This window comes from Asterias rubens, unplaced genomic scaffold (genome assembly GCF_902459465.1).
Source record: "Asterias rubens unplaced genomic scaffold, eAstRub1.3, whole genome shotgun sequence".
Lineage (NCBI taxonomy): Eukaryota > Metazoa > Echinodermata > Asteroidea > Forcipulatida > Asteriidae > Asterias > Asterias rubens.
The window spans coordinates 1-27007 of NW_022985712.1; the positions used below are offsets into that span (position 1 = coordinate 1).

At 41.0% G+C, this 27007-nt stretch overlaps 3 protein-coding genes, 1 long non-coding RNA gene, 5 other non-coding genes and 3 pseudogenes across 9 annotated transcripts; 4 read left to right on the forward strand and 8 right to left on the reverse strand.

The window, feature by feature from the left end:
* Positions 1–140: 140 nt before the first annotated feature.
* LOC117306261 lies at positions 141–251 on the reverse strand (annotated as a pseudogene).
* Positions 252–324: 73 nt separating this feature from the next.
* Positions 325–443, reverse strand: LOC117306238 (annotated as a pseudogene).
* A 4154-nt stretch (positions 444–4597) lies between these two features.
* Positions 4598–6404, forward strand: LOC117306016. Its single transcript, XR_004520774.1, has 2 exons — positions 4598–5023; positions 5900–6404. It is a non-coding gene; the product is annotated as an uncharacterized LOC117306016 (long non-coding RNA).
* Positions 6405–9699: 3295 nt separating this feature from the next.
* Positions 9700–11312, forward strand: LOC117306022 (homeobox protein CDX-1-like). Its single transcript, XM_033790874.1, has 2 exons — positions 9700–9791; positions 10147–11312. The coding sequence occupies exon 2, from the start codon at positions 10185–10187 to the stop codon at positions 11310–11312; it is 1128 nt and encodes a 375-aa protein (XP_033646765.1). The 5' UTR covers positions 9700–9791; positions 10147–10184.
* A 937-nt stretch (positions 11313–12249) lies between these two features.
* LOC117306017 lies at positions 12250–18486 on the forward strand. Its single transcript, XM_033790868.1, has one exon. It carries the CDS (start codon positions 12250–12252, stop codon positions 18484–18486), a length of 6237 nt encoding a protein of 2078 aa, XP_033646759.1.
* A 2257-nt stretch (positions 18487–20743) lies between these two features.
* On the forward strand, positions 20744–23647 carry LOC117306015. Its single transcript, XM_033790866.1, has 2 exons — positions 20744–21554; positions 21655–23647. Exons 1-2 carry the CDS (start codon positions 21275–21277, stop codon positions 21885–21887), a joined length of 513 nt encoding a protein of 170 aa, XP_033646757.1. The 5' UTR covers positions 20744–21274; the 3' UTR covers positions 21888–23647.
* Positions 23648–24724: 1077 nt separating this feature from the next.
* Positions 24725–24843, reverse strand: LOC117306024. The gene has a single exon (XR_004520776.1). It is a non-coding gene; the product is annotated as a 5S ribosomal RNA (ribosomal RNA).
* Positions 24844–26066: 1223 nt separating this feature from the next.
* LOC117306190 lies at positions 26067–26186 on the reverse strand (annotated as a pseudogene).
* An 81-nt stretch (positions 26187–26267) lies between these two features.
* LOC117306036 lies at positions 26268–26386 on the reverse strand. The gene has a single exon (XR_004520787.1). It is a non-coding gene; the product is annotated as a 5S ribosomal RNA (ribosomal RNA).
* A 79-nt stretch (positions 26387–26465) lies between these two features.
* LOC117306039 lies at positions 26466–26584 on the reverse strand. The gene has a single exon (XR_004520790.1). It is a non-coding gene; the product is annotated as a 5S ribosomal RNA (ribosomal RNA).
* Positions 26585–26661: 77 nt separating this feature from the next.
* On the reverse strand, positions 26662–26780 carry LOC117306108. Its single transcript, XR_004520857.1, has one exon. It is a non-coding gene; the product is annotated as a 5S ribosomal RNA (ribosomal RNA).
* A 78-nt stretch (positions 26781–26858) lies between these two features.
* On the reverse strand, positions 26859–26977 carry LOC117306087. The gene has a single exon (XR_004520837.1). It is a non-coding gene; the product is annotated as a 5S ribosomal RNA (ribosomal RNA).
* Positions 26978–27007: the final 30 nt, after the last annotated feature.

Consider the following 27007-nt stretch of genomic DNA (forward strand, 5'->3'; position numbering starts at 1 on the left):
GCTGCTTAACTTCGGTGATCAGACGAGAACCAGTGTTTTCAGCGTAGTATGGCTGTAGACATAAACTGCACTTTATGCAGTGGCTTAAGTGTCAAGTCTAGATTTACAAAAGTTGTTTCTCTGAAAAAAAAAAAAATGAATGTCTACGGCACCCAGTATTCCCAGGAGGTCTCCCATTAGACTGGGCCTGCGCTGCTTAACTTCGGTGATCAGACGAGAACCGGTGTTTTCAGTGTAGTATGGCTGTAGACACTAACTACACTTTATGCAGTGGCTTAAGTGTCAAGTCTAGGTTTACAAAAGTTGTTTCTCTGAAGAAACAAAATATTAAAGTCACCCAGTATTCCCAGGAGGTCTCCCATCCAAGTACTGACTGGGCCTGCGCTGCTTAACTTCGGTGATCAGACGAGAACCGGTGTTTTCAGCGTACTATGGCTGTAGACACTACCCACTGGGCAATTTGTTACCGATTACCGAGATTACCGGATATTACCGGTAATATCAGCCCAAAATTTGACTAAGACCAAATATTACCAATATTACCATGTTATTACCCAAATGATATTACCTGTGTTATAATGAAAGTGTTATAAATTCCTTAATATTTGATATTTTGAGGATAAGGATAACATATGAATGATCCTCGAGGCCAATGGTCTGTTTCTGATGAGGAAAACAATTGGAAAATGGTGCACCATCGTACCACAATTTCCAAGTCCAAAATATTACCGTTATCACCCTGTTGGAACCGATATTTTACCCAGTTACAACAGGGTGATGAGAAGTAATATCGGTAAGGTTTAATGGCGGAGTTGGTTATAACATTGCGAACTTGAGTAATAACAGTAAACTCCCCGCGAAATGTTGAAGTCCAAAATATTACCGTTATCACCCTGTTGAAACCGACATTTTACCCAGTTACAACAGGGTGATGAGAAGTAATATCGGTAAGGTTTGATGGCGGAGTTGGTTATAACATTGCGAACTTGAGTAATAACAGTAAACTCCCCGCGAAAAGTTGAAGTCCAAAATATTACCGTTATCACCCTGTTGAAACCGACATTTTACCCAGTTACAACAGGGTGATGAGAAGTAATATCGGTAAGGTTTAATGGCGGAGTTGGTTATAACATTGCGAACTTGAGTAATAACAGTAAACTGGTGCGAAATGTTGAAGTCCAAAATATTACTGTTATCACCCTGTTGACACCGACATTTTACCCAGTTACACCAAGGTGATGAGAAGTAATATCGGTAAGGTTTAATGGCGGATTTGGTTATAACATTGCGAACTTGAGTAATAACAGTAAACTCCCCGCGAAATGTTGAAGTCCAAAATATTACTGTTATCACCCTGTTGAAACCAACATTTTACCCAGTTACAACAAGGTGATGAGAAGTAATATCGATAATGTTGAATGGCTGAATTGGTTATAACATTGCCAACTTGAGTAATAACAGTAAACTAATAGCAATCCACGTAACATTTTCAAGTCCAAAATATTACTGTTATCACCCTGTTGAAACCGACATTTTACCCAGTTACAACAAGGTGATGAGAAGTAATATCGGTAAGGTTTAATGGCGGAGTTGGTTATAACATTGCGAACTGGAGTAATAACAGTAAACTCTCAGCGAAATGTTGAAGTCCAAAATGTTACTATTATCACCCTGTTGAAACCAACATTTTACCCAGTTACAACAGGGTGATGAGAAGTAATATCGGTAAGGTTTAATGGCAGAATTGGTTATAACATTGCCAACTTGAGTAATAACAGTAAACTGGCGCGAAATGTTGAAGTCCAAAATATTACTGTTATCACCCTGTTGAAACCGACATTTTACCCAGTTACAACAGGGTGATGAGAAGTAATATCGGTAATGTTGAATGGCTGAATTGGTTATAACATTGCCAACTTGAGTAATAACAGTAAACTAATAGCAATCCACGTAACATTTTCAAGTCCAAAATATTACTGTTATCACCCTGTTGAAACCGACATTTTACCCAGTTACAACAAGGTGATGAGAAGTAATATCGGTAAGGTTTAATGGCGGAGTTGGTTATAACATTGCGAACTGGAGTAATAACAGTAAACTCTCAGCGAAATGTTGAAGTCCAAAATGTTACTATTATCACCCTGTTGAAACCAACATTTTACCCAGTTACAACAGGGTGATGAGAAGTAATATCGGTAAGGTTTAATGGCAGAATTGGTTATAACATTGCCAACTTGAGTAATAACAGTAAACTGGCGCAAAATGTTGAAGTCCAAAATATTACTGTTATCACCCTGTTGAAACCGACATTTTACCCAGTTACAACAGGGTGATGAGAAGTAATATCGGTAAGGTTTAATGGCGGAGTTGGTTATAACATTGCGAACTTGAGTAATAACAGTAAACTCCCAGCGAAATGTTGAAGTCCAAAATATTACTGTTATCACCCTGTTGAAACCGACATTTTACCCAGTTACAACAGGGTGATGAGAAGTAATATCGGTAAGGTTTAATGGCGGAGTTGGTTATAACATTGCGAACTTGAGTAATAACAGTAAACTCCCAGCGAAATGTTGAAGTCCAAAATATTACTGTTATCACCCTGTTGAAACTGACATTTTACCCAGTTACAACAGGGTGATGAGAAGTAATATCGGTAAGGTTTAATGGCGGAGTTGGTTATAACATTGCGAACTTGAGTAATAACAGTAAACTCCCAGCGAAATGTTGAAGTCCAAAATATTACTGTTATCACCCTGTTGAAACCAACATTTTACCCAGTTACAACAGGGTGATGAGAAGTAATATCGGTAAGGTTTAATGGCAGAATTGGTTATAACATTGCGATACTGGAGTAATAACAGTAAACTCCCCGCGAAATGTTGAAGTCCAAAATATTACTGCTATCACCCTGTTGAAACCGACATTTTACCCAGTTACAACAGGGTGATGAGAAGTAATATCGGTTATGTTGAATGGCTGAATTGGTTATAACATTGGTTTTTTTTTTCCCGTTAATGTTCTGTCTTGTGCTATTGTAACTTGTTTGTTGTACCTTGTATTGGTCGAATAAATGATAATAATAATAATAATAACATTGCGAACTGGAGTAATAACGGTAAACTCCCCGTAAAAATGTTGAAGTCCAAAATATTACCGTTATCACCCTGTTGAAACCGACATTTTACCCAGTTACACCAAGGTGATGAGAAGTAATATCGGTAAGGTTTAATGGCGGAGTTGGTTATAACATTGCGAACTTGAGATACGGTAAACTCACCCTGTTGAAACCGACATTTTACCGAGTTACAACAGGGTGATGAGAAGTAGTATGGGTAACGTTTAAAGTAATAATTAAACCAACTAATAGACGTAAGCCCCATCCACCAACTGTACTAAAACACTATAATTAATATGAAACAATGATAGTGATACAATTGAACGACATTTTAAAAACAGAGAATTAAAGAATTAAAAGTAAACTACTAAATGAATAGGAATTAACCAAGTAATGGTATAAAATACAAAGGAATACAAAACATAGATAGGTAATAAGAAACGTTTGGACTAGACATGAGACGGTGAGAAGGATTTAGGGGTTAGGCCTACTGATGCAACTCATGTCGCTTTCAACAGGTTTGGACTTCAACATTTCGCTGCAGATTGCTGTAAGTTTACTGTTATTACTCAAGTTGGCAATGTTATAACCAATTCTGCCATTAAATTCTACATTGTTTGTAATTGTAAATATTGTTATTTAACTATGTGTTGTTTTGGTAGGATATTTCTAATGTTATTAATGTTTCTCACGTTCTTGTTTGATAAATTACTGTCTTTGCTGTAGCATAATAATTATTGTCTCTTTACATGTAGTGCATCATATTGATGTAGTCACTAACTAAATATTGATGAGTGGTGGCGCTTTTTGTTTTTGCTCACTCTTGTGTGAACCTGACCTTGACCTTTTGCCCCTGGTGGTGCTGCCGGGCCGGTAGGGTCACCACTCCTGCACCATCTTTAACAGGTAAGCACCAACCAATTTTTAGTAGGATTTTTATCCCTAAATATCATTAAGCAACCAGAGTAGTTGGGACCCATCCTTTAGTTATATTATTCATGAAAGGTCCTGGATCATTGTCATTATAATTTGTATAGTTATGCTCTTTGGAAAAAGGGTGATTTTTGAGTAAGAAAAGTTAGGAAAGTGAAAGTTATTATTGTGTAATCTGCATTGTGTAATACATTTTGTGAAGTCACATGTATGAGTAGACTTGTGGACAAGTCGTTAAATCGGCCCCACGCGCTGAGATAGTGCTCCCCCGACAACACTGCTCTCGCGCGAACTCACTGCTCTCGCGCGAACTGATGGCTCCCCGATTTTGACTCCTCATTAACGACTTGTACAAGTTGTCAGCGGTTTGTGCACAGCCTATGGGCACTTCAGCCGAAATCGTACGGACGCATCTGATTGGTCGATGTCGTTAAATCAATGAATATTCAACATGTATATGCTATCAAACAGTACACCCTGTATTGGATGGGTTCGGGAAGTCACATGTATGAATGAACGATCAACAAACCTGTCAGCGTGTATTTATTATGCCTACACACTACACGTCGTGTGTGTATGGTTGTACTTTTGAGTACGGATTTTCATCGGGAACTTTGACGTGCATATTAAATAAATAACTTCGTCTTAACTTGGTCTGACTTGGTTGATAAACTTGAAGAACAAGATATAGAAGCAGCTGTCAAGTAGCCAGTTTTCTCAAGGCATGCAACATGCAAGAGATCTGCTCACGTCGACGACAGGTCGCAAGGAAGAAGAAGAAGAAGCCGCCATTTATATGCATCATGCCAACACACACACACTGCACACAGCGTGTATTGATTGATGAAAGGCAATGACACTTTTGTAAACAAATGATTTGCACCGGCCGAATATTCGATGTAATCAGTAGCCTTGCTCAAGGCAGTGGTGATGGTTGGTGCATACTGTGTTGGCATCATGAAATCAACACAGGTGAGCTTGCTGTTAAGTTTCTTAATTAAACTACTAATAAATTTGCGTTGACAAATAATATTGCAAAAATCTACCTCCATGGAGTTACCGGTAACTTGGTTTGGGGCTTCTTACTTAAAAGAACAAGTTTTGTTTTGAAGTAAAACTGAACAAAACATGTGTTATTATTCATATAACTCACTGGTTCCACCATGGAGGTAGTTTCTACCTCCATGGTTCCACAAAAAGCACTGTCGTCAGTGGCGGTTGCACCGACACACACAGGTTATTAAAATTGAGCCCCTACTTCTAAAGTTCTAGTTCTACACAAGGTTACTTGTTTTGCATTGTTGTTGGAACTTTTGTATCTAGAGAGTAGAGTCTCAAGCAATGCAAAAAGTACCAAATTCACTGTTTTTGTTGTTGTTGGTTTTTATAATTAAACATAATTGTTGTTTTTTTTAGAAACAATAATAAAACATAATAACAAAATGTTTAAAAAATTTAAACACTAAAACTTAAATAAGATTTGAAATTACATGAGAGTCTTTATTTGTGATGGTGTTGCCTCGAACCTCACTTTAGCCCGTAAGTATTAGGTAGGTTTTATTAGCTGCATGTTATGCCAGCAAACACGTGAACGTGAAGGTCAAAACATTGTGTTGTTAGGTGACGTCACCACTTTGGGCTTATTTCATGCTCACGTAAGACGTCTGCACAGAGAGGTACCTGACGTGAAAAATGGTATCTTCATGTGTGATTTTAACAACACAATTTTCTGACATTTACGTTAACTTATTTGCTTGCAATAAGTATTAGCCTATCATACTACGGATAGTATTACACAATCAACATAAGTTCAGGTCAACATTGTGTGTTTCTTTCTTTTCTCCACAGGGTCACATGGCAGCCTGACAGTGCAAGGGAAACACTCCTCGTTTAAGAAGGAAGTTCGTTCCACCCCTACCCCTAAGCTGCTGTAAAAACTGTGAAAGTTTGATCTCCTGCCTTACTGCGAGTCATGGGAAAAGTTAGCCGAGATGGATCTGCATTGGAGTGAAGATGTGTACGCAAAAACTGATACAACTCTAGACACTCATTAAATTACTCTGGTGCCTGATTTATAAAGAAATGTTCATACAAACAAAATAATCTTAATTGCAATCCTCTGTTTAATTGGTAACCAATGAAGCGATCTTAGAAGGAGCATGGCATCACGACGGCGATTTAACCTAAATATAACACGAGCAGCCCAGTTCTGCAAACTGTGAAGTCTCTTTTAAAATATGCATGTGGGTTTTCTGTAAGCAGCCCATTACAACAATCTAACCGAGAAAGAACATGGCTGCGAATCACATGATGTTATGAATCGTCAGATACATACTTCCTAATCTGTGACACATGAAATCGAACAGACTTGCAAAGCTGGAGCCGTTTTCACGAAACGTTAATCTTAGGGTTTGCATGTTACGTTGCAAGGCTGGGACTCAACTCAAGTCGTAAGATTAACACAAGTTGGAAAGAGTTTGGTGTAAACGAAAGCAGGTCTATTTGATCAGTCATAGACAATTCAATCAAAATATGCACCAAAGTTCTTGACTGATGTGGATGGTGCATTCTGAATGGTTCCAAATGTAAGAATGACATTTATACTGTGCAATTACCAACAATTATTTTGCTCATTTTAGTTAAAATTTATTCTTTCCAATCCAAATACTTAAATATCCAAAGCACAGACTGAGAGGGTTTGATAATGTATAAAGGCTAGGCGGTTGTGCAACATAGGTAGAAGACCCATTTAAAATGTTCATTCAAGTTAGTTTTCCCATATCCACCACCGTTTACATTTCTGTACGGTCTTCTAGCGGTGTCCACCCGAAGGTCCGTTAGTCCGAAGGTTCGATTGTCCGAACGCACAAATTTCCCATAACAGGGGGTTCATTAGTCCCAAAATGAAGTAGGTTTCATTAAACCGTACATTTGATACGATAGTCCGAAGGTTCATTGATCTGAAGGGTTCACTGGTCCAAATAAGGTCCGATAGTCCGAATCGACGATCAAACCTTATTGTCAATTCGGACTATCAGACCTTATGGTCAATTCGGACTATCGGACCTTATTGTCAATTTGGACTATCGAACATTCAGACTATTGAACCTTCGGCCATCGAGCTGTAACCCTTCTAGCACTCGCCTAGTTTGTAAATTGTTTAAAGTGTTTTGTAATGAACAGGTTTTGCAAAAGTCAACTACTCACTATGTTTATATAGCAACCTGGAGGTGCAAGGGAAACACTCCACATTTTCTTTATTTACAGTTTCTACCATCAATATCCATTAGTCTGAAGGTATTTTCATTGTTTATTGCTCAATTTAATTTATTTATTTCAACCACTGGTTTGCATTTGTTGATCGATTTATCAATAAATTTGTTTCTTGGTTTTTGTTTGAGGCAAACTACAATTTGAGTCACTGTTCCTTTTTTGCATTTCACGGTGTCTTTACCCTATTTGAGCCTTATATTAATTGTTATGATTGCTTGGAAGTGAGAAGTATTTTTCGTGGTTACAGTTGCTTAAAACAAAACAAAAGTACAGCTGCTATATGAAACCTTGTCTTGCAATATCTTGGGCAAGTAGAGTGTATGTCGATGATTAGCTATAATACCTTTAAAATACATCGACATCTGAAAAGAGTTACTGAAATTTTCCGGAATCCCTGCGATCCGCACACGACTGCCCTATGAAACTTGTCCACAAGACTCACATATCAAACTTCCACATGTCGACCATGGTTTTCAAAATCACTTTTTAGATGAAAACTTAAAATAAAAAAACATTTGTCAGTAAACAAATAATGAATTTTGGGACTGGTAGTATTAATACAAACTATATTTTTATGTTGCAACTTGTCCAGTGTACACAGTCCGAGCAGAACACATCGGGTTAAAGGATTGCATTGGACCATTACCATTGACCGTGGGCATTATTTATTTGCATGAGGCAGCTCACGGATATTAAACAGATAAATAGTAATGCATTTGAAGATGACTTTGTAAAGTTAGGCCCTAATCAACTAATAAAGCAGTTAAATCAAAATAAAAAAGATTCACAGATGCCCTCCGGTTCAAGCTTTACAGTATTAGAAACTATTACTACCCTCTTATAAAAATGGACTCGTCTGCACGATTGTCTCCGCGGCAACAGTGAAGGTATACCGCGGTCGTACTTGAATACATGAATACGTACCGCTGACAACTTGTACAAGTCGTTAATGAGGAGTCAAAATCGGGGAGCCATCAGTTCGCGCGAGAGCAGTGAGTTCGCGCGAGAGCAGTGTTGTCGGGGGAGCACTATCTCAGCGCGTGGGGCCGATTTAACGACTTGTCCACAAGTCTAATGTATGAGCCAAGTTATGCACATGACCCCATTGGGACTATGCATTGGAATTCGGGAGAAGTTAATTTGAAGATAATTAAGGGAAGATATTTGAGATTAGTAGTAATTAAGATGACTTTGTCATACCTTTACTTATTATCGACAAACTTTTGGCATTTTGGGGGGGTATTATGTAAGTGTGAATTGTGTGTGTGTGAAGGTGTTTTTCCTGTGTAGCGCTAACAAAAGTATAGTGTCAGTGAGCTCATGCCTTTTGTCATCTATTGTTGGGTTTATATCTGTGTGACATTGTCATAATAATGGTTTTAAGAGATTTGTAGATTCAAAGTCATGATTTGATATTCTGTGATTTAAAGTGTTTAGATTAGAATTGAATGAGGTAGTTTTTGAGTAAGGAAATAGACCACGCAGGATGGAAATGTGCAACAATCAGATTTAGTCCTCATGTTGTCAGTGTAGAGTCGACATATCCAAAGTGTGTTTACTTAATTGATTATTGGCAGTGACTTTTACTAGACTTGAGTAGTGATCTATATGTGATAGGGTCACACACTTCCGAAGTTAGCTGGTTGTATTTTCAATTGTATTTTAGGAATTGCCCCCGATCAAGGTAGTTTATTATTTACTTCATTTTTTATGGTAATTACGTATACGTGTTTACTAAATCAGCTTTCTCTACGTTATTTTATACCTCTCCTGCACAATCTTTAACAGACTTGTGCAGGATAGGTCCCTCATGCCACCCTCCTTAAAATACGAATTTGCGTCCAAACTAAATATTGTAATGCCTTCGGCCCCCTTACAGTAACAAGACATATTTTAAAAGAGAGCCATACCGCTATGTTGTAGGGCAATAATTTTCCTGAAGACTTGATCCAGCCTGCATGAATCCTGATGTCATTTTTTTGCGGATTTGAATCGGAAAACTGGATTATTTTTAAAGAAATTTATAATAATACAAATTTGGGCGTTATACTTGTAGACCTACATTTTTTTTTTAAAGATTTCTAGACATGTTCATGTCAGGACTTGTACAACTAGATTTCCAGATACGGTACATGTACATTTCATTATTGTTAAAGAATATATATTGTAAATTAATTACTTCATAATGCAAAACTCATGCAGTATAATATCACAGACTTACATGTACAACAGGTATAGGAAAGCATATTGTGACCATTGGCATGACCGGTTGATGCCTATGATGATATTTAACCTATATTGTCATGTGTACATATGTATAGTGTACCAGTACATGTAACAATGTCTCATGTCAGTTTTAGATTGGGTTGGTAAATTGTCCTCCATTTCCCCCACATTTTCAGGTTCCCTTGGTGGAGTTGTGCTGTACGTGCCTGTGGTTTTCTTGTGTGCAATATGCCTGGTGTTGGTAAGTAATGATTACCCTTGTATTTCTTGACGTACCAGCAAGGAACCATTTTGGCAGGGCCAACTCTTCATAATTTTTTCAATTACTTTAATTATGAAATCACTGCCAAAACAATGTGGATTTTAGAGAAAATAAAACTAAGAATTTGTCGCCGAAAAACTTTTGATTTTGACACCCCCCACCCCCAAACAGGGAAAAAAAGTTGCATTTTGTAATTATAAGAACGCTTAATTAATTACTTGGCGCGGACCGATTCCCCTTCCTTTTATGTGTGCAATGTCTCATTCGAAAGATGAAAACAAATACAATGCTACAAAATTATAAATTCAATTAAAAAACAAAAATGAATTTTCAGGGTGACACACCAACTTAGGCATAGACCAATTCGTAAAGATGGATGAGGACGAATATATCCGGAAGGAAAAGCGGCGTGAACAGAAAGCAAAATGGGCCAAGAAGAAAAGAGATGCACTGAGAATTGTTTCTGTCCTAGAAGAAGTGAGGAGAAGGCCAATCTGTGCTGATGCCCCTGGAACTAGTGCTCCCGGCCCCTCTAATCCTGTCAATGGTGTATCCAGTCCAGTAAACCTTGATTCAAGTGATGGCACTTCTGATGAAGAGGGCAGTACTGATCATGCCGTACATGTGGTAGTTGATGAAGATACTCCTGGTCCCGTGAGCCCTGGTTACGACACTCCGGGTCCTGCAAGCCCTGGTTACGACAATCTCGGTCCTGCGAGCCCTGGTTACGACACTCCAGGTCCCGCGAGCCCCGGTTACGACACTCCCGATCCCTTGAGCCCTGGTTACGATGATCCCAGTCCTGCGAGCCCTGGTTACGACAATCTTGGTCCTGCTAGCCCTGGTTACGACGATCCTGGTCCTGCGAGCCCTGGTCACGACGATCCCGGTTCTGCGAGCCCTGGTTACGACGATCCCGGTCCTGCGAGCCCTGGTTACGACGATCCCGGTTCTGCAAGCCCTGATTACGACGATCTCGGTCGTGCGAGCCCTGGTTCTGACCCTTCCGGTCCTGCGAGCCCTGGTTACGACAATCCCGGTCCTGCGAGCCCTGGTTCCGCGAGCCCTGGTTACAATACACATGATGGCAGTTCTGATGAAGAGGCTGATGACAATCGTGTTGTGTATGTCAAGGAGGTTGATGTTGAAGAAGCAGCGACTGAGGCCGAGTTCTTCAAGAGGTCATTGCGTGAATTGTTTGGGAGAACATCACTTTCACGGACTGAGCAGCAGTACCTACTCGGGCTTTTCAACCGTGCTGGTGTCCAGGGTTTGCCAAAGGATCCGCGCACTCTACTTTGCACACCAGGCTCTGTTAACATAAATCCATCCTACTTTGGTGTAGAGTACCACTGGTTTGGCATTGATGACCAGTTAACACGTGCTCTGGACTATTTGGTTCGCCCACTTCGTCTTGATGAAGAGATCAAACTTATGATTGGGGTCGATGGTGTACTGATTTTTGATTCGTCAAACGTTAATGTCACTGCAGCAGCATAGTGTGCAGTGAAGTTTATTTTTAGAGTTATTTCATGTAATACATGTAGGTATTTTCATATTTCCTCCTAGTGAAAACAGATTCTAATAGAGAAGTTTCCTTTAAAGAGAATCAAGACTTTAGTTAATTAGTGAAAGTATGCAAATGAAAGAGCCGGCTACATGTTCCAATAGTCAACCTCTATCCCACTTACTTAGTGACCTTGTGCATTGTATGTGTGTATGGGGGCACTAGGCTGTGTGTGGGTACAAGTGTTTCATTGATTTAACACATAAACAAAGTGCAGCCATCTTTATTGCACATGTGATTTCATTACAAGCAGCATGTTAAATTAGATACATCTACAGAAAATATCTCTGTCTTCAAGTTATTCAACCTTTATTGGACTTCAAAGGCCCCAATTTGGTAAGCTATCTTTTCCTTGTTTATTAGTCATCACCAGAGAAGGAATTTAGTGTATTTAGAGAGATTTTACAGCTTAAAAGTGAAAGTTGAGGAAAGCAAATCAACCCAGTTCTTTCTGTATCTTCCTCAAGCAACACAGTTTTAGCATTGTTTACAAAGAGTTCTATTTGTTGTAATTGTTGTACTTTATGCAAGTTTCTTATTAGTTTTCCTTGTTATCAATTAAATTCCAGATTATTATCTCTTCTACTCTACTACACATCTGGACAAATTGACAAGTGCCTCGGCGTCCTGTTTGTTGTGTTTGGTTTCGAACCTTTTTGATAGAGTAGTTGCGAATACTAGTCTCTTGGGTACACCTTGTTGGGTGTTATTCTCATAAGTTTGGGAACATTTATTGACTGAAACTCCTCAGGGCACAAGTGAGTCCTGAGGCAGCCACAATAATAATCAAAGCAAGTCATCTGATTGCTCCAGTAAACGGTGAAAGTTGATGGTGTTGACAGAGAACATTAAATATTTATTGAGTGAAGCATGTCCTCCGATAACGAAAGTAACAACGCAGAAGAGGGTGCTACATCCAGAAAGAGAACTTTAACCGAAAAAGGTCTATCCCTTCAAGTGGATGCAAACCGAAGAAAGTATAATGCAAAGAGGTCAGATCTCTCACGACAGAGAAGAAGAGTTCTCTACTTGAAAGGAGAGTCTGATAGTCTGACAACATGGAAGAGAGAATTTGGCCATGCCCAGGTAATTTGGGATGAACTGAAGGAGATTTTTGATAGTTTGTCTACTCTGATGACCGATGATGAAGATATTCATAAGTTGAGTCAGCAACACGACAAGGACCACGCAGATTGGGATCGTTTTGAGAGTGATGCTCGATCAGAGATGGAGTATTTGCAACAAGTGGAGCAGATACGAATGGAAAATTCATCCGTCACTTCTGGTAGTTCCAGAAAATCCAGCAGAGCCCCACAAGGGAGTAGTGTACGATCTCAATCAGTGTGTAGCTCATCCTCATCATTAAGAGAAGACAAGTTAAACCTCCAGAAGGAAGAGGCGTTACTCAAAGCTAAATTGGTGTTCATGGAGGAAGAAAGACGTCTACGACTTCAGCAATTGGAAGAAGAAAAGAAAAGATTGGCACAAGAAAAGGAAGCAGAAATTGTTCAGTTCAAGCAACAAGAAAAGCTACATCAACTCCAACTGAAGAAAGATTTAGCTGAGAAGCAAGCACAACTTGATGTCCTCTGGAAAGCAGAAAATGAACACATTGTCACTTCAGAGCATGGGCTACAAGATGTTCCCGTGGTAGACAAGGTGAAAGATTTTGAGAAATTCTTCCAGTCACAAGATTTAGTTCCCCCTCCTTCCCCTGTCAATGCAAGTTCGTTGGTTGATGCAGACATAATGAAGGAAGTTCTGTCTATGCCTAAGTCAAACTCGGCACCAGAGCAGATGATGCAAGAGAATGATATTCATCATGAAGTAAGTGCATCAATCTCATTCAATCCAGATGCCACATCATTCAGTCCTAAAGTATCACCACTAGAGAAGTGCATCACACAGCTAACCGAGGCCAGCGTGATCCAAAATGATGTCAATAAACGGCTGATAATATCCAGTCAACTTCCAAAGATTTCTGTCCCAGTGTTCAATGGCGACCCCCTACAATACCCCCTGTGGAGAAATTCATTTAGCGCATTGATAGACAACCAGCCCCTGGATGCAACCACCAAGTTGAATTATCTCAACCAGTACGTGAGCGGAAAACCAAAGCTATTGGTGGAACACTACATGCTAATTGGTACCGATGAAGCCTATGTGAAAGCTAGAGATGTATTGGCGGAGAGATATGGTAATAGCAGCGTTGTGAGCACCGCTTTTATCAACAAGCTTCATCAGTGGCCCAAGATATCCCCCAGAGATGCTCAAGGTTTGAGACAATTTTCTGATTTTCTTGGTAAAGTTGAGGCAGCTCGTCCAACAACTCCGAGTCTAGGTGTACTAGACTATGCCTGTGAGAATATCCTCTTGATAGATAAGTTACCATACCATCTGGAGGGCAAGTGGCGTGATAAGATAGAGCGTTGGAGAGCTAACCATAGTGAAGCAAGCTACCCACCCTTTTCTGAGTTTGATCAGTTTCTCAGAAGAGCAGCAAACAAGGCTAACATGCCGGAGTTTGAAGGTCTATCCAGAGGCAGAGAGAACAGCAGACCAAGTGGTCAATACACCAGTAGCCATACCTCAAAGAAAGGCACGAATGCATCCGCTCAAGCATTTGCTACAACAACTGTTCATGGTGACCAGTCCAGTCTTAGTCAGCGAGACGATGCATGCCCCCACTGCAGTAAAAGTCATCATCTTGAAGACTGCAAGAGTTTCAGTAGCAAGTCTTTCTTAGACAGAAAGAATTTCTTCTTCAGAAAGCGACTATGCATGGGATGTGGAGAGAGTACCCAGCATCAAGTAAAGGATTGTGGCAACCGCAAAACATGCAAGGTCTGCAATGGTAGGCATCTGACTAGTCTGCATCGTGACCCGAAGAAACCATCAACTGATAGTCCCGAGAAGGAAGTCATCGAAGTTCAACCACGTGATGTAGGAACATCAAACTGCACCAGAGTATGTGCTCAACCCAACCAAGGAGGAGAAGGTGATCACTGCATGATCATTCCAGTTATTGTGAGGTCAGCAGATAATCCACATAAAGAGTCCAAGGTGTATGCAGTGCTCGATGACCAGTCAAACAGCTGTTTCATCACCAAAGTTCTGTGTGAACAGCTCGATCTGCAGGGACCAGAGACACAACTTCTGCTGACAACAATGCATGAACAAAATGCATGCATAACTAGCAATCGTATATTTGGTTTGGAAGTACTTGATCTTGAAAGAGAGCATGTGGTAAAGCTACCAGTCTGCTTCAAGCGTGACAGTGTACCAGCCAAGCATTCCCAGATACCCAAGACAGAAGTCATTAATCAGTGGAGCCATCTTAAGCAGATTGCAGGAAAGCTAATGCCGTACGACTCCTCTATAGAAATCTCCTTGCTCATAGGGAGCAACTGCCCGAGCGTCGTTCGTCCAAGACAAATAGTTGCTGGAGGAGAAGATGACCCCTACGGTCAAAGGTCATTGCTAGGATGGGGTGTTATCGGCAGAGTATGCAAGTCTTCAGTGAAGAATCATGAGGCTTTTTGTAATAAGACAACGACGGCTGTGACCTACCATCACTTTGCGTATGGCACCAAGGTAAAAGAGATCTTCGACTCGGAGAAAGTTCTTCGTGCCCTCGAGTCTGACTTCCAAGAGAAAAGTCCATATAGACAGCCATACTCCGTCGACGACCAATCTTTCATGAGCATCCTTGAGAATGGGACAACTAGAAGACAAGATGGCCACTATGAGATGCCGCTCCCATTGAAAACATCTAACTTATCAATGCCAGACAACCGAAGATTAGCAGAGAAACGGTGGCTTCAACTCCAGGCTAGATTTAGAAAAAACCCAAAGCTCTTCACCGACTACCAAACCTTCATGAAAGATGTTGTCACCGAGTGTGCAGAAAGGGTTCCAAAAGATCGCTTGGGTGTCCATGATGGCAGAGTTAATTACATCCCTCACACTGGCGTCTATCATCCTAAGAAACCGGATAAGATCCGTGTTGTCTTTGACTGTTCAGCGAGATTTGAAGGCGTCTCCCTCAATGACCATTTGCTTCAAGGACCCGACTTGATGAACCGGCTGATTGGCGTTCTTTGTAGATTCCGGCAGGAAGAGGTAGCCTTTATGGTAGATATAAAGAGTATGTTCCACCAGTTCTTTGTGGAAGAGAAGTATCGTGATCTTCTTCGTTTCTTGTGGTGGGAAGATGGAGATCCAAACAAAGAAGTCATTGATTACAGGATGAAAGTTCATCTTTTTGGTGCAGGTAGTTCACCTGGATGTGCAAACTTCGGTTTGAAGAGAGCAGCCGACGATGGAGAAGAGAAGTTTGGACCAGAAGCTGCAAACTTTATCCGTCGAGACTTCTATGTGGATGATGGTCTCAAGTCAGTTCCAAGTGTTCTTGAGGCAGTTGCCCTCATCAAGTCCAGCCAGGCAGTATGTGCAAGTGCAGGTCTGAAGTTACATCGCATCATGTCGAACAGAAGAGAAGTGTTGGAGTCAGTGCCAGAGGATGAGAGAGCTAAGGGCTTGAAGGATCTTGATCTGAAGGTCGACCCTCTACCCATAGAACGTGTTCTTGGTGTGACGTGGTGTGTCGAGAATGACACCTTTGGCTTCCGTATAGAGTTGAAAGATCGTCCCCTCACTAGGCGTGGAATCCTTTCTACAGTGAGCTCCATATATGACCCCAATGGCTATGTTGCCCCAGTAACCTTGATTGGAAAACAGATACTTCAACAGATGTGCAAAGACCAACTAGACTGGGATAGCCCGCTGCCAAATGACCTCCGCCCAGTATGGGAGAAGTGGCGTTCGGACATCCACCTCTTGGAAAAGCTTCATATCAACCGTTGCTTCAAGCCAGGAAACTTTGGTCATGTAAAGGCCATTGAGCTCCATCATTTCTCAGATGCAAGTGAGTATGGGTATGGACAGTGCTCATACTTGAGACAGGTGAACGAACAGAACCGTACGCACTTAGCCTTTGTCATCGGTAAGGCAAGAGTTACCCCTCTGAAGCAAGTGACCATTCCCAGGTTAGAGCTGACTGCAGCGACCATTTCTGCCAGAATAAGTGAGTTCCTGCGAGCTGAGCTTTCATACCAGCACATCAAGGAATACTTTTGGACCGACAGCAAGATTGTACTCGGGTATGTAAAGAATGAAGCAAAGAGATTTCATATCTACGTCGCCAATAGAGTTCAACAGATAAGAGAATCTACCAACCCAGAGTCTTGGCTGTATGTGAATACAGTTGACAACCCAGCAGATGAAGCATCTCGTGGTCTGACAGCCAAGCAACTGGTAGAAAACTGTAAGTGGTTGTCAGGTCCTGACTTCCTGTGGAAAGATGGCCCATTCCAGTGTGAGCAGCCGGCGGATACTTTGAAATTAGACAGTTCTGACCCGAATGTAAGGAGTTTGACAGTTCTAGCAACCAAAACAGAAGACACCAAACAGTTTCCGAAAGGCTTTGAGATTTGCCGACTAGATCGCTTCTCCAGATGGCACCGAGCATGCAAGGCTATTGCTCTATGTCTACGTCTTAGAACCAGGTTGTACAACAGAGGAGTGAAGCTACACAAGGCTAAAAGACAACCATTGGCCCCTATCTCTGTCATTGAGCTTCAGAGTGCTGAGAAGTCTATCGTCAAAATTGTGCAGCTAGAGCACTTTGCAGAAGAGCTGCAAGTACTGCAGAAACTTAAAGTGACAGGTGAAATTGTTGACCGTGACGTAACGAGAGAAAGAAATAACGACATCAAGAAAACCAGTTCTCTCTATCGGCTAGACCCTTATCTCGACGAGGAAGGTGTTCTTCGTGTTGGTGGCCGCATAGATCGAGCAAATATTCCAAGAGACATCAAGCATCCAATCATTTTACCACGCAAGAGTCATGTGACTGAGTTGCTGGCAAGACGCTATCATGAGAAGGTGAATCATATGGGAAGAGGAATCACCCACAATGAGATAAGGCAGAGTGGTTATTGGTTGATTGGTGGTTCATCGGCAGTGTCCAACCTAATATCTAAGTGTGTCACGTGCAGGAGGTTGAGAGGTTCTCTTCAGACGCAGAAGATGTCAGAGCTACCCGAAGATAGGCTGAATCCTGCTCCCCCCTTTTCCTATTGTGCAGTTGACTACTTTGGACCTTTCTATATCAAGGAGAAAAGGAGTGAAGTCAAGCGATGGGGAGTTCTCTTTACATGTATGGCATCACGCAGTGTACATCTCGAGACGGTCAACTCCTTGACAGCTAGTGCCTTCATCAATGCCCTAAGTAGGTTCCAGAGTCGTAGAGGCCCCATTCGTCAACTTCGTTCAGACCAAGGTACAACGTTTGTAGGTGCTCGGAATGAGTTGAGAGAGGCTTTGGCGAATATGGACCAGGACCGAGTTCAAGAGTACTTGTTGGAGAACAACTGTGAGTGGATCCAGTTCAAGATGAATGTTCCTCACTCCAGTCATATGGGCGGTGTTTGGGAGAGACAGATAGGTACTGTTCGTAATGTGCTTGAAACCCTACTCACCAAATCTGGAAGTCAGCTAGATGATGAAGCATTTAGAACCTTCATGACTGAAGTAGAGTGTATAGTCAACTCGAGGCCCCTCACTACAGAGAGTTTGTGTTCTCCAGATGGTCCTGAACCCCTCACACCTAACCACCTTTTGACGATGAAGCCCAAGATTGTTCTACCTCCGCCTGGTAAGTTCCAGCAAGAAGATTTGTATTCCCGCAGATGGTGGAGACGAGTCCAGTATCTTGCCAACGAGTTCTGGCGAAGATGGAGAAAGGAGTTTCTACATCACCTCCAGCTGCGTCAGAAGTGGGTGCGACCTGAGAAGAATCTGCAAGTAGGTGACGTTGTTATCTCCAAGGAGAAGGATGAGACTCGAAACCAGTGGCCCCTGGCTCGTGTTGAAGAGACGCTTCCAAGTATCGATGGACGTGTTCGGAAGGTGAAGATCCTCATGGCGGATGGAGCACTTGATAACCAGGGTAAACGTCAGCACTCTCCGTCCCTCTTGGAAAGACCAGTCCACAAGTTGGTTCTACTTCTGTCAACTAAAGACTCTGAACATCAAGGTCAGTAAACCTAAAACCATGATAACCAGGAGACCAGAGAAGTCCCCGACAAGGAGCCTAACCCAGACGAAGATGTCACACCAGAGTATGAACATTTGAACTTTATAAGGACATTTATGTTAATTCTTTGGATTGATTAGTGATGTTTAACTGCAAGGAGCAGTTAGGAGAGCCATGTCACTGCAGCAGCATAGTGTGCAGTGAAGTTTATTTTTAGAGTTATTTCATGTAATACATGTAGGTATTTTCATATTTCCTCCTAGTGAAAACAGATTCTAATAGAGAAGTTTCCTTTAAAGAGAATCAAGACTTTAGTTAATTAGTGAAAGTATGCAAATGAAAGAGCCGGCTACATGTTCCAATAGTCAACCTCTATCCCACTTACTTAGTGACCTTGTGCATTGTATGTGTGTATGGGGGCACTAGGCTGTGTGTGGGTACAAGTGTTTCATTGATTTAACACATAAACAAAGTGCAGCCATCTTTATTGCACATGTGATTTCATTACAAGCAGCATGTTAAATTAGATACATCTACAGAAAATATCTCTGTCTTCAAGTTATTCAACCTTTATTGGACTTCAAAGGCCCCAATTTGGTAAGCTATCTTTTCCTTGTTTATTAGTCATCACCAGAGAAGGAATTTAGTGTATTTAGAGAGATTTTACAGCTTAAAAGTGAAAGTTGAGGAAAGCAAATCAACCCAGTTCTTTCTGTATCTTCCTCAAGCAACACAGTTTTAGCATTGTTTACAAAGAGTTCTATTTGTTGTAATTGTTGTACTTTATGCAAGTTTCTTATTAGTTTTCCTTGTTATCAATTAAATTCCAGATTATTATCTCTTCTACTCTACTACACATCTGGACAAATTGACAAGTGCCTCGGCGTCCTGTTTGTTGTGTTTGGTTTCGAACCTTTTTGATAGAGTAGTTGCGAATACTAGTCTCTTGGGTACACCTTGTTGGGTGTTATTCTCATAAGTTTGGGAACATTTATTGACTGAAACTCCTCAGGGCACAAGTGAGTCCTGAGGCAGCCACAGTTAACTCGTGGCCAGTACTGGTGTCTGTAGAGAATGACCAGTCACTGAACAAAATCTTTCCATTATGTGCAACAATGGGTGGCAAGCCAAGCTGTGTGTCATATGTGCACCAGTGCGTCGATGAGTTGTCTAGTCTACTCCGCAATGGCTTCGTTTACAGGGGCAACCACCACCAAGTGTGTCTAATGTGTATAGTATGCGATGCACCAGCCCGGGCCTTCATGAAAAGCATCATGGGACACATGGCTGGACATTCTTGTGAGCGCTGCCGAGCCAAAGCAATCAAGGTGGATGGTAGGATGGTGTTCTACAGGACTGAGAATTTTGACCTGCAAAGTGACGACACATTCCGCAGGAAAGACTACACTGACCATCATAGTTCTCGCTGCATCGACAGCCCATGGCTGAACATTCCAGGCTTTGACATGATACATGGGTTTGCATTGGATTACATGCACATGGTCTGCCTCGGTGTGGTTAAGCGGCTTACAGATTTCTGGATGAACAGGCAATTTAATCGGACAGCCTTTCATCTAGACCAGGTTGCAGTGGCTGACATTAACAGGAAATTAATGAGGATGAAGGTAACAATGCCATTCAACTTTGCCCGCAAACCAAGGTCACTGGAAAAGATCAGTAGATATAAGGCTACTGAATACAGGACACTTCTGCTGTACACTGGCCCAGTTGCCTTCAAAGGTGTCCTGAGGCCTACTTACTACAATCATTTTCTTCTCTTGTCAGTGGCCATCGGTCTTTTAGTGAGTGAGAGGACAGCTCGTCTGCAGATAGATTATGCGAGGGATTTGTTGACTCTGTTTGTAAAGAAAGCGTTTAGGCTCTACGGCGATACTTTTGTTGTATACAATGTACACCATCTCCTACATTTGGCAGACGTCGCTGAGAAGCATGGAAGTTTGGAAAACTGTTCAGCTTTTAAGTTTGAAAACTTTCTCGGCCAGCTAAAAAAGAAGGTTAGGCCTGGTCACAAGCCTCTCGTGCAGCTGGCAAAGCGGCTCAGGGAAAACCCCATAAAATCAAATACATGGAAACAGGAAAAACTTAGCGTAAAAGCCCCGAACAATGTATATCTGACTGCTACTGGGGAAATTATTGAACTTGCTGAGAAGGCTGATGATGGCACCTACATCTACCGTCGATACACACGGTTACGGCCTGCTGTCGCTGCCCCAGTGGACACCTTTTGGTGGGATTCCTTGAGTGCCCCAATGGGAACTTGTTCCTCTCATTCCCAACAGACATGGGTGACACCAAGATAGTTGCCAAAGTATGGAAGCATACAGTTCCTGGGGTCAACCGAGTGTTGTTTATGGTTCTAAATCACTGCTCTGCTTTCGCACATAACACTTAGCTGGATATCGACTGGATTGACTCTTGACCCCGACTGCCTTCAATTCTTAAAAATACATGTAGTCTCTTTTGTTTTGAGGCTTAATGCATAAACATGGAGGGTCAAATGATATATATACAGGTTTGTTAAAGAATGTTCTGCTCTTTTATTCACTTTAACTCCCACAGTTTTGAAGTGTGTGCTTAAACAAAAGGGACGGCTAAAAAGTTTGTGGGCTAACACTAACTTAACGGTGCGTTTGCACATTTTTGATGGATTATACACATGGATGTACATATGTTGAACATTAAGGCACAATAATGAATCTGTCAATTTAAATTACTTGCAAGTGTGAAATTGGATGGTTCCTTTCCAGAAGTCTTGAGTGGGGCCGTTTTTAGTAAATGTTTATTGTTTTTCATGTTTTTTGGTTTATTTCCTTTTTGGCAGGCTGTAATCCCGACGAGAGCTGGACGCTTGTCAAGTACCTGCTAGATGCAACATATGACCTCATCCCGTTCCACTGGGTCCGAAAGAGGCTTGGTGAAGACTGCCAACGTGCCTGGTTCCCAGTTAAAGGGACGGTTAAGGCGCCAGAGTACACTCGACTCAAGGAAACCTGTGCAAAGGCTCCCAGTTCTAATATTGCTGAATGGCTCAAGGTTACTGTTTTAGTAAGCCAAGGTACGTTTTTTTATATCATTGTTACAAAACTTTTCTCAAATTTGGAATGCCTGTTTGCCAATTTCTTTCATGTTACTTTCAATTATAATTTGTTGCTTAGCATTAACTGACTATGAAGTCGGCCAGTCCCTTCTCAGAGAACGCCTTGATGTCTCATCTTCATCAGATGCTCCTCAAAAGGATACACAGCGACCATGTCGTGTACGCGCTAGGCCAATGCGGTTAGCTGAAGAGAACAACGCGGACAGCGACCATAATTGGAGCTCTGATTCTGACGAGCACTCGTCTAATTCTGAAGAGCTTGACACCATCCAGTCAAAGAGTAAGCCCTAGACAATTTAAGAATTTTACTGTTGGAATCAGTCATTTCAGGAGAATTTTTGGTGGCACTGAGGCATTAAAATTGACATGATATTCACACGCACAACTGTCTGTTGTAATTAATATCAGTGTTTGAATTTCGCGATTATTGGAGAGGAGATCAAACTTATTTATTTGTTCCATTCCAACTCAAAAATTGAGAACCAGAAAGTAAAGCTGTAATATTTACAAATATACATGTAGTTATAATATCGGAGAAATAATCTTGTTTTAAACTCTCCTACACAGATTGCCCCTGCATTTATATCTCGTGCGCGTACATAGCATGAGCAACAAAAAACAGTCAAAGACCAATTTAAGAAGGTATATTGCATATTAGTTTTGGAATATTATAAAATCACTTCTTAAAGTCAGTGATCTACCATGTAAACATTATTTCGTTCAAATTGAAGCATTGAAACGGACGCTACGCTTCATCAAACTCAGGGGATGAAAATCGCATTGGGCAACCTTCCTTGAAAGTGAGACAGCGCAGTTGAGAGAAACACACACATACGCATGTGGGTGTTTGATCTAATTGCGTTTGGCCCATCTTTTGTGTGTTTCAACTGCGCTGTCTCATTTTCAAGTGAAGTGGCCCAAGGCAATTTTCATCCTCTGATTTTGATGAAGTATAGCGTCCGTTCCAGTGCTTCGATTTGAACGAAATCAAGTTGATAAGGTAGATTGATTATCTGACTTTAAGAGGTGATTTTAAAATAATTCCAAAACTTGCGTGCAATACATGTGTACCTTTATTAATTGGTCTTTGACTGTGGTGCACCCTGTACAGTATGTACAAGAGGCACATTCAGGTGGATTTTAAGGAAACTTGAAACTTGTTCGTGTTATTAAGAGTTTGTAATTTACAAAAATTGAACCTTATAGTCAGTTTCCCGCCCAGTCAATTCTTTGTTCAACTTTAAAACCGCCAAAATTGAATCTAGTCAGTTTTTGTGATTAAGCTGACAATTTGATATTAAAAAGCCGTATCCTTTCACAGTGATAACCTACTACTGCTTCCCAAGTTGCAGCATTGCTAATGCAGCATGTATCTAGTGATCCTTGGTCACACAGTATGTATAGGTGTCATGGCTTCTGACTAGCAGCCTGAGCACAAAGATGACAGACAATTTGGGACACTACCAACATAGGGCTGAATAGCTCAGTTGGTAGAGCTCTGGTATGGTAAGCCGGAGGTGGCAGGTTCGAGTCCAGCGCCAGTCAATTCTTTGTTCAACTTTAAAATCGCCAAAATTGTACCTATAGTCATTCCCTTGTTGGGGGTTTATTTGACAGTTCGTAGTTTGGATACATGTACAGAATGCATTTTACAATTGAGGGAAGGACCTCTGTTAAATAATTATATAATCATTAATACTGAGACAGTTTAGCCATTGGTCGGTCGAGCCATGACATGACTGGTCATAAACGGTTTAGAAAGCACCGGCTAGCTGGTCATGTATCTGTTCCCATGTGTGTAACATTCGATGTTTGCGCAGCTAGTGCCAATGATTCCAGATTCACTCTGTCCTTTATAACTTGTCGCATTGTGCGTTACATCAGCAGAACGCATGCGCCACCATACTTGCCTGTTTAGTGTGTGAGTTCAAGGTCATGTACATGTAGTTTTTTCTTTCTTTGGACCATATTTTAAAAGTATAAGTTTGTTTTGTAAATAAATGGTTAAAAAATTATTTATAAAAAAATAATGTGTGCAGAGTGTTTCCTTTGTTATAGCCAGGCGGATACGTATGTTTAGTTATTACCATGGGCACATGCCACAGGTAATATCTGTAATAATGGTCTTAAATATCAATCGGTACTGTGGGTAAAAACGGATCAACATCCGAAAATATCGGTTACATTATCCCTGGTAATATTGGGTAAATGGGGTAATATCGGTTACATTATCCCTGGTAATATTGGGTAAATGGGGTAATATCGGTTACATTATCCCTGGTAACATTGGGTAAATGGGGGTAATATTGGATGGTAATAACATGGCAATGCCGGAAATATCGGTTACATTATCCCTGGTAATATTGGGTAAATGGGGTAATATCGGTTACATTATCCCTGGTAATATTGGGTAAATGGGGTAATATCGGTTACATTATCCCTGGTAACATTGGGTAAATGGGGGTAATATTGGATGGTAATAACATGGCAATGCCGGAAATATCGGTTACATTATCCCTGGTAATATTGGGTAAATGGGGTAATATCGGTTACATTATCCCTAGTAATATTGGGTAAACAGGGTAATATCGTGTGGTAATAACATGGCAATGCAGGAAATATCGGTTACATTATCCTTGGTAATATTGGGTAAATGGGGGTAATATTGGATGGTAATAACATGGCAATGCCGGAAATATCGGTTACATTATCCCTGGTAATATTGGGTAAATGGGGTAATATCGGTTACATTATCCCTGGTAATATTGGGTAAATGGGGGTAATATTGGTTACATTATCCTTGGTAATATTGGGTAAATGGGGGTAATATTGGTTACATTATCCCTGGTAATATTGGGTAAATGGGGTAATGCCGGAAATATTGGTAGTATATCCCTGGTAATATTGGGTAAATAGGGTAATAACGGGTTGCAACGGGGAAAGATTGGTCTACTATTTCCCCGTTATTACCCACTTGTATGATGTTACCCGGTAATAACTTCCGTTATTACTCGTTACAACCCGGGTAATATCGGGTAAAATGCCCAGTGGGTAACTAAACTTGATGCAGTGGTTTAAGTGTCAAGTCTAAAATTACAAAAGTGGTATCTGTGAAGAAAAAAAAGAAAAGTCTACGGCACCCAGTATTCCCAGGAGGTCTCCCATCCAAGTACTGACTGGGCCTGACGCTGCTTAACTTCGGTGATCAGACGAGAACCGGTGTTTTCAGCGTAGTATGGCTGTAGACACTAAATACACTTTATGCAGTGGCTTAAGTGTCAAGTCTAGGTTTACAAAAGTTGTTTCTCTGAAGAAAAAAAATAGGAAAGTCTACGGCACCCAGTATTCCCAGGAGGTCTCCCATCCAAGTACTGACTGGGCCTGACGCTGCTTATCAATCAATCAATCAATCAATCAACATTTATTTCCATACAAACACAATATACAAATACAAACAATAGGATGTTACAAGACTGAAAACTGTATGGAGGCATGGTCATTAAAGCAAAGCTTGTAAGCTGGGATGCCTTTTAAAAAACAAAGGAAGGTAATAAGATCATTTAAATTATAAAACAAAGCATAATAGTATTAACAATAACATCAAAACGAGACGGATAAACGAAACGCAAAAAACAAAACACCCAACCAGACAAACAAACACCTCAAACTAACACCTCAAACTAACACCTCAAACAAACAAACAATACAAATACCACAAGACGGCCACGACAATAGAACTAAACCAAAATAATGACAGAATCACAACTATGTTACATAATGGGAGACAATGTGTTTTTTGAAGGAGGCTTTGAATCGACCAACAGAGGACTGCGAGCGAATTCGCCTATCAATTGAATTCCAGAGGCGGGGCCCATGATAGCGAAGAGTGTTCATTGTGTAAGAAGTACGTGCAAAAGGGATATAGAGATTGTTACAGGAGCGTGTGTTATAAAGGTGCGTGTTGCTGACAGAAGGAAAGTAATTGGAGAAAGTGTGGGGCAGAAGATTTTTTGTGTATTTGAACATGAAAATGGCTGTTTGAAGTTTGTTGATATCCGTGAGTGTGAGTGTGTTCAAGTTAGCAAACAAGGGCGCGGTATGGTCACGACGATGAGACATAGAAGCGATACGGATAGCCCTTTTTTGGATTAAGAACAGAGAATGAAGTTTGCTAGTGCTTGAATGAGCCCAAACAATATTACAATAGTTAAGATAGGGAAGAATAAGAGTGTTGTAGAGAGAAAGTAATGTGTGTGTGGGAAGAAAGGAACGAAGCTTAGACAAAACGCCTGTGTTGCGAGAAACAATTTTCGACACAGAGGATATGTGATCTTTCCAGGTCAGCTTATCATCAATTAAAACTCCTAAAAACTTTGTCGAGTGAACCTGTTCGATTGGAGTATCATTAATACTGATGGTGAAGTTGTCGTTAGCGTTGCGAGTCCTGCTGAAAAACATGTATTTAGTCTTGCTCGAATGGCACCCAGTATTCACAGGAGGTCTCCCATCCAAGTACTGACTGGGCCTGACGCTGCTTAACTTCGGTGATCAGACGAGAACCGGTGTTTTCAGCGTAGTATGGCTGTAGACACTAACTACACTTTATGCAGTGGCTTAAGTGTCAAGTCTAGCTTTACAAAAGTTGTTTCTCTGAAGCAAAAAAAATAGGAAAGTCTACGGCACCCAGTATTCCCAGTAGGTCTCCCATCCAAGTACTGACTGGGCCTGACTCTGCTTAACTTCGGTGATCAGACGAGAACCGGTGTTTTCAGCGTAGTATGGCTGTAGACACTAACTAAACTTAATGCAGTGGTTTAACTGCCAAGTCTAAAAGTACAAAAGTGGTATCTTTGAGGAAAAAAAAAGGAAAGTCTACAGCACCCAGTATTCCCAGGAGGTCTCCCATCCAAGTACTGACTGGGCCTGATGCTGATTTACTTCGGTGATCAGACGAGAACCGGTGTTTTCAGCGTAGTATGGCTGTAGACACTAACTACACTTAATGCAGTGGTTTAAGGTCAATTCTAAAATTACAAAAGTGGTATCTCTGAAGAAAAAAAAGCAAAGTCTACGGCACCCAGTATTCCAAGGAGGTCTCCCATCCAAGTACTGACTGGGCCTGATGCTGCTTAACTTCGGTGATCAGACGAGAACCGGTGTTTTTAGCGTAGTATGGCTGTAGACACTAACTAAACTTAATGCAGTGGTTTAAGTGTCAATTCTAAAATTACAAAAGTGGTATCTCTGAAGAAAAAAAAGAAAAGTCTACGGCACCCAGTATTCCAAGGAGGTCTCCCATCCAAGTACTGACTGGGCCTGACGCTGCTTAACTTCGGTGATCAGACGAGAACCGGTGTTTTCAGCGTAGTATGGCTGTAGACACTAACTACACTTTATGCAGTTGCTTAAGT

Coding starts and splice junctions, on each gene's coding strand:
- LOC117306022 (XM_033790874.1), top strand. CDS start 10,185: ATGGATGAGGACGAATATATCCGGAAGGAAAAGCGGCGTGAACAGAAA.
- LOC117306017 (XM_033790868.1), top strand. CDS start 12,250: ATGTCCTCCGATAACGAAAGTAACAACGCAGAAGAGGGTGCTACATCC.
- LOC117306015 (XM_033790866.1), top strand. CDS start 21,275: ATGTTTATTGTTTTTCATGTTTTTTGGTTTATTTCCTTTTTGGCAGGC. Junction 21,555..21,654: donor TACTGTTTTAGTAAGCCAAG/GTACGTTTTTTT, acceptor TTTGTTGCTTAG/CATTAACTGACTATGAAGTC.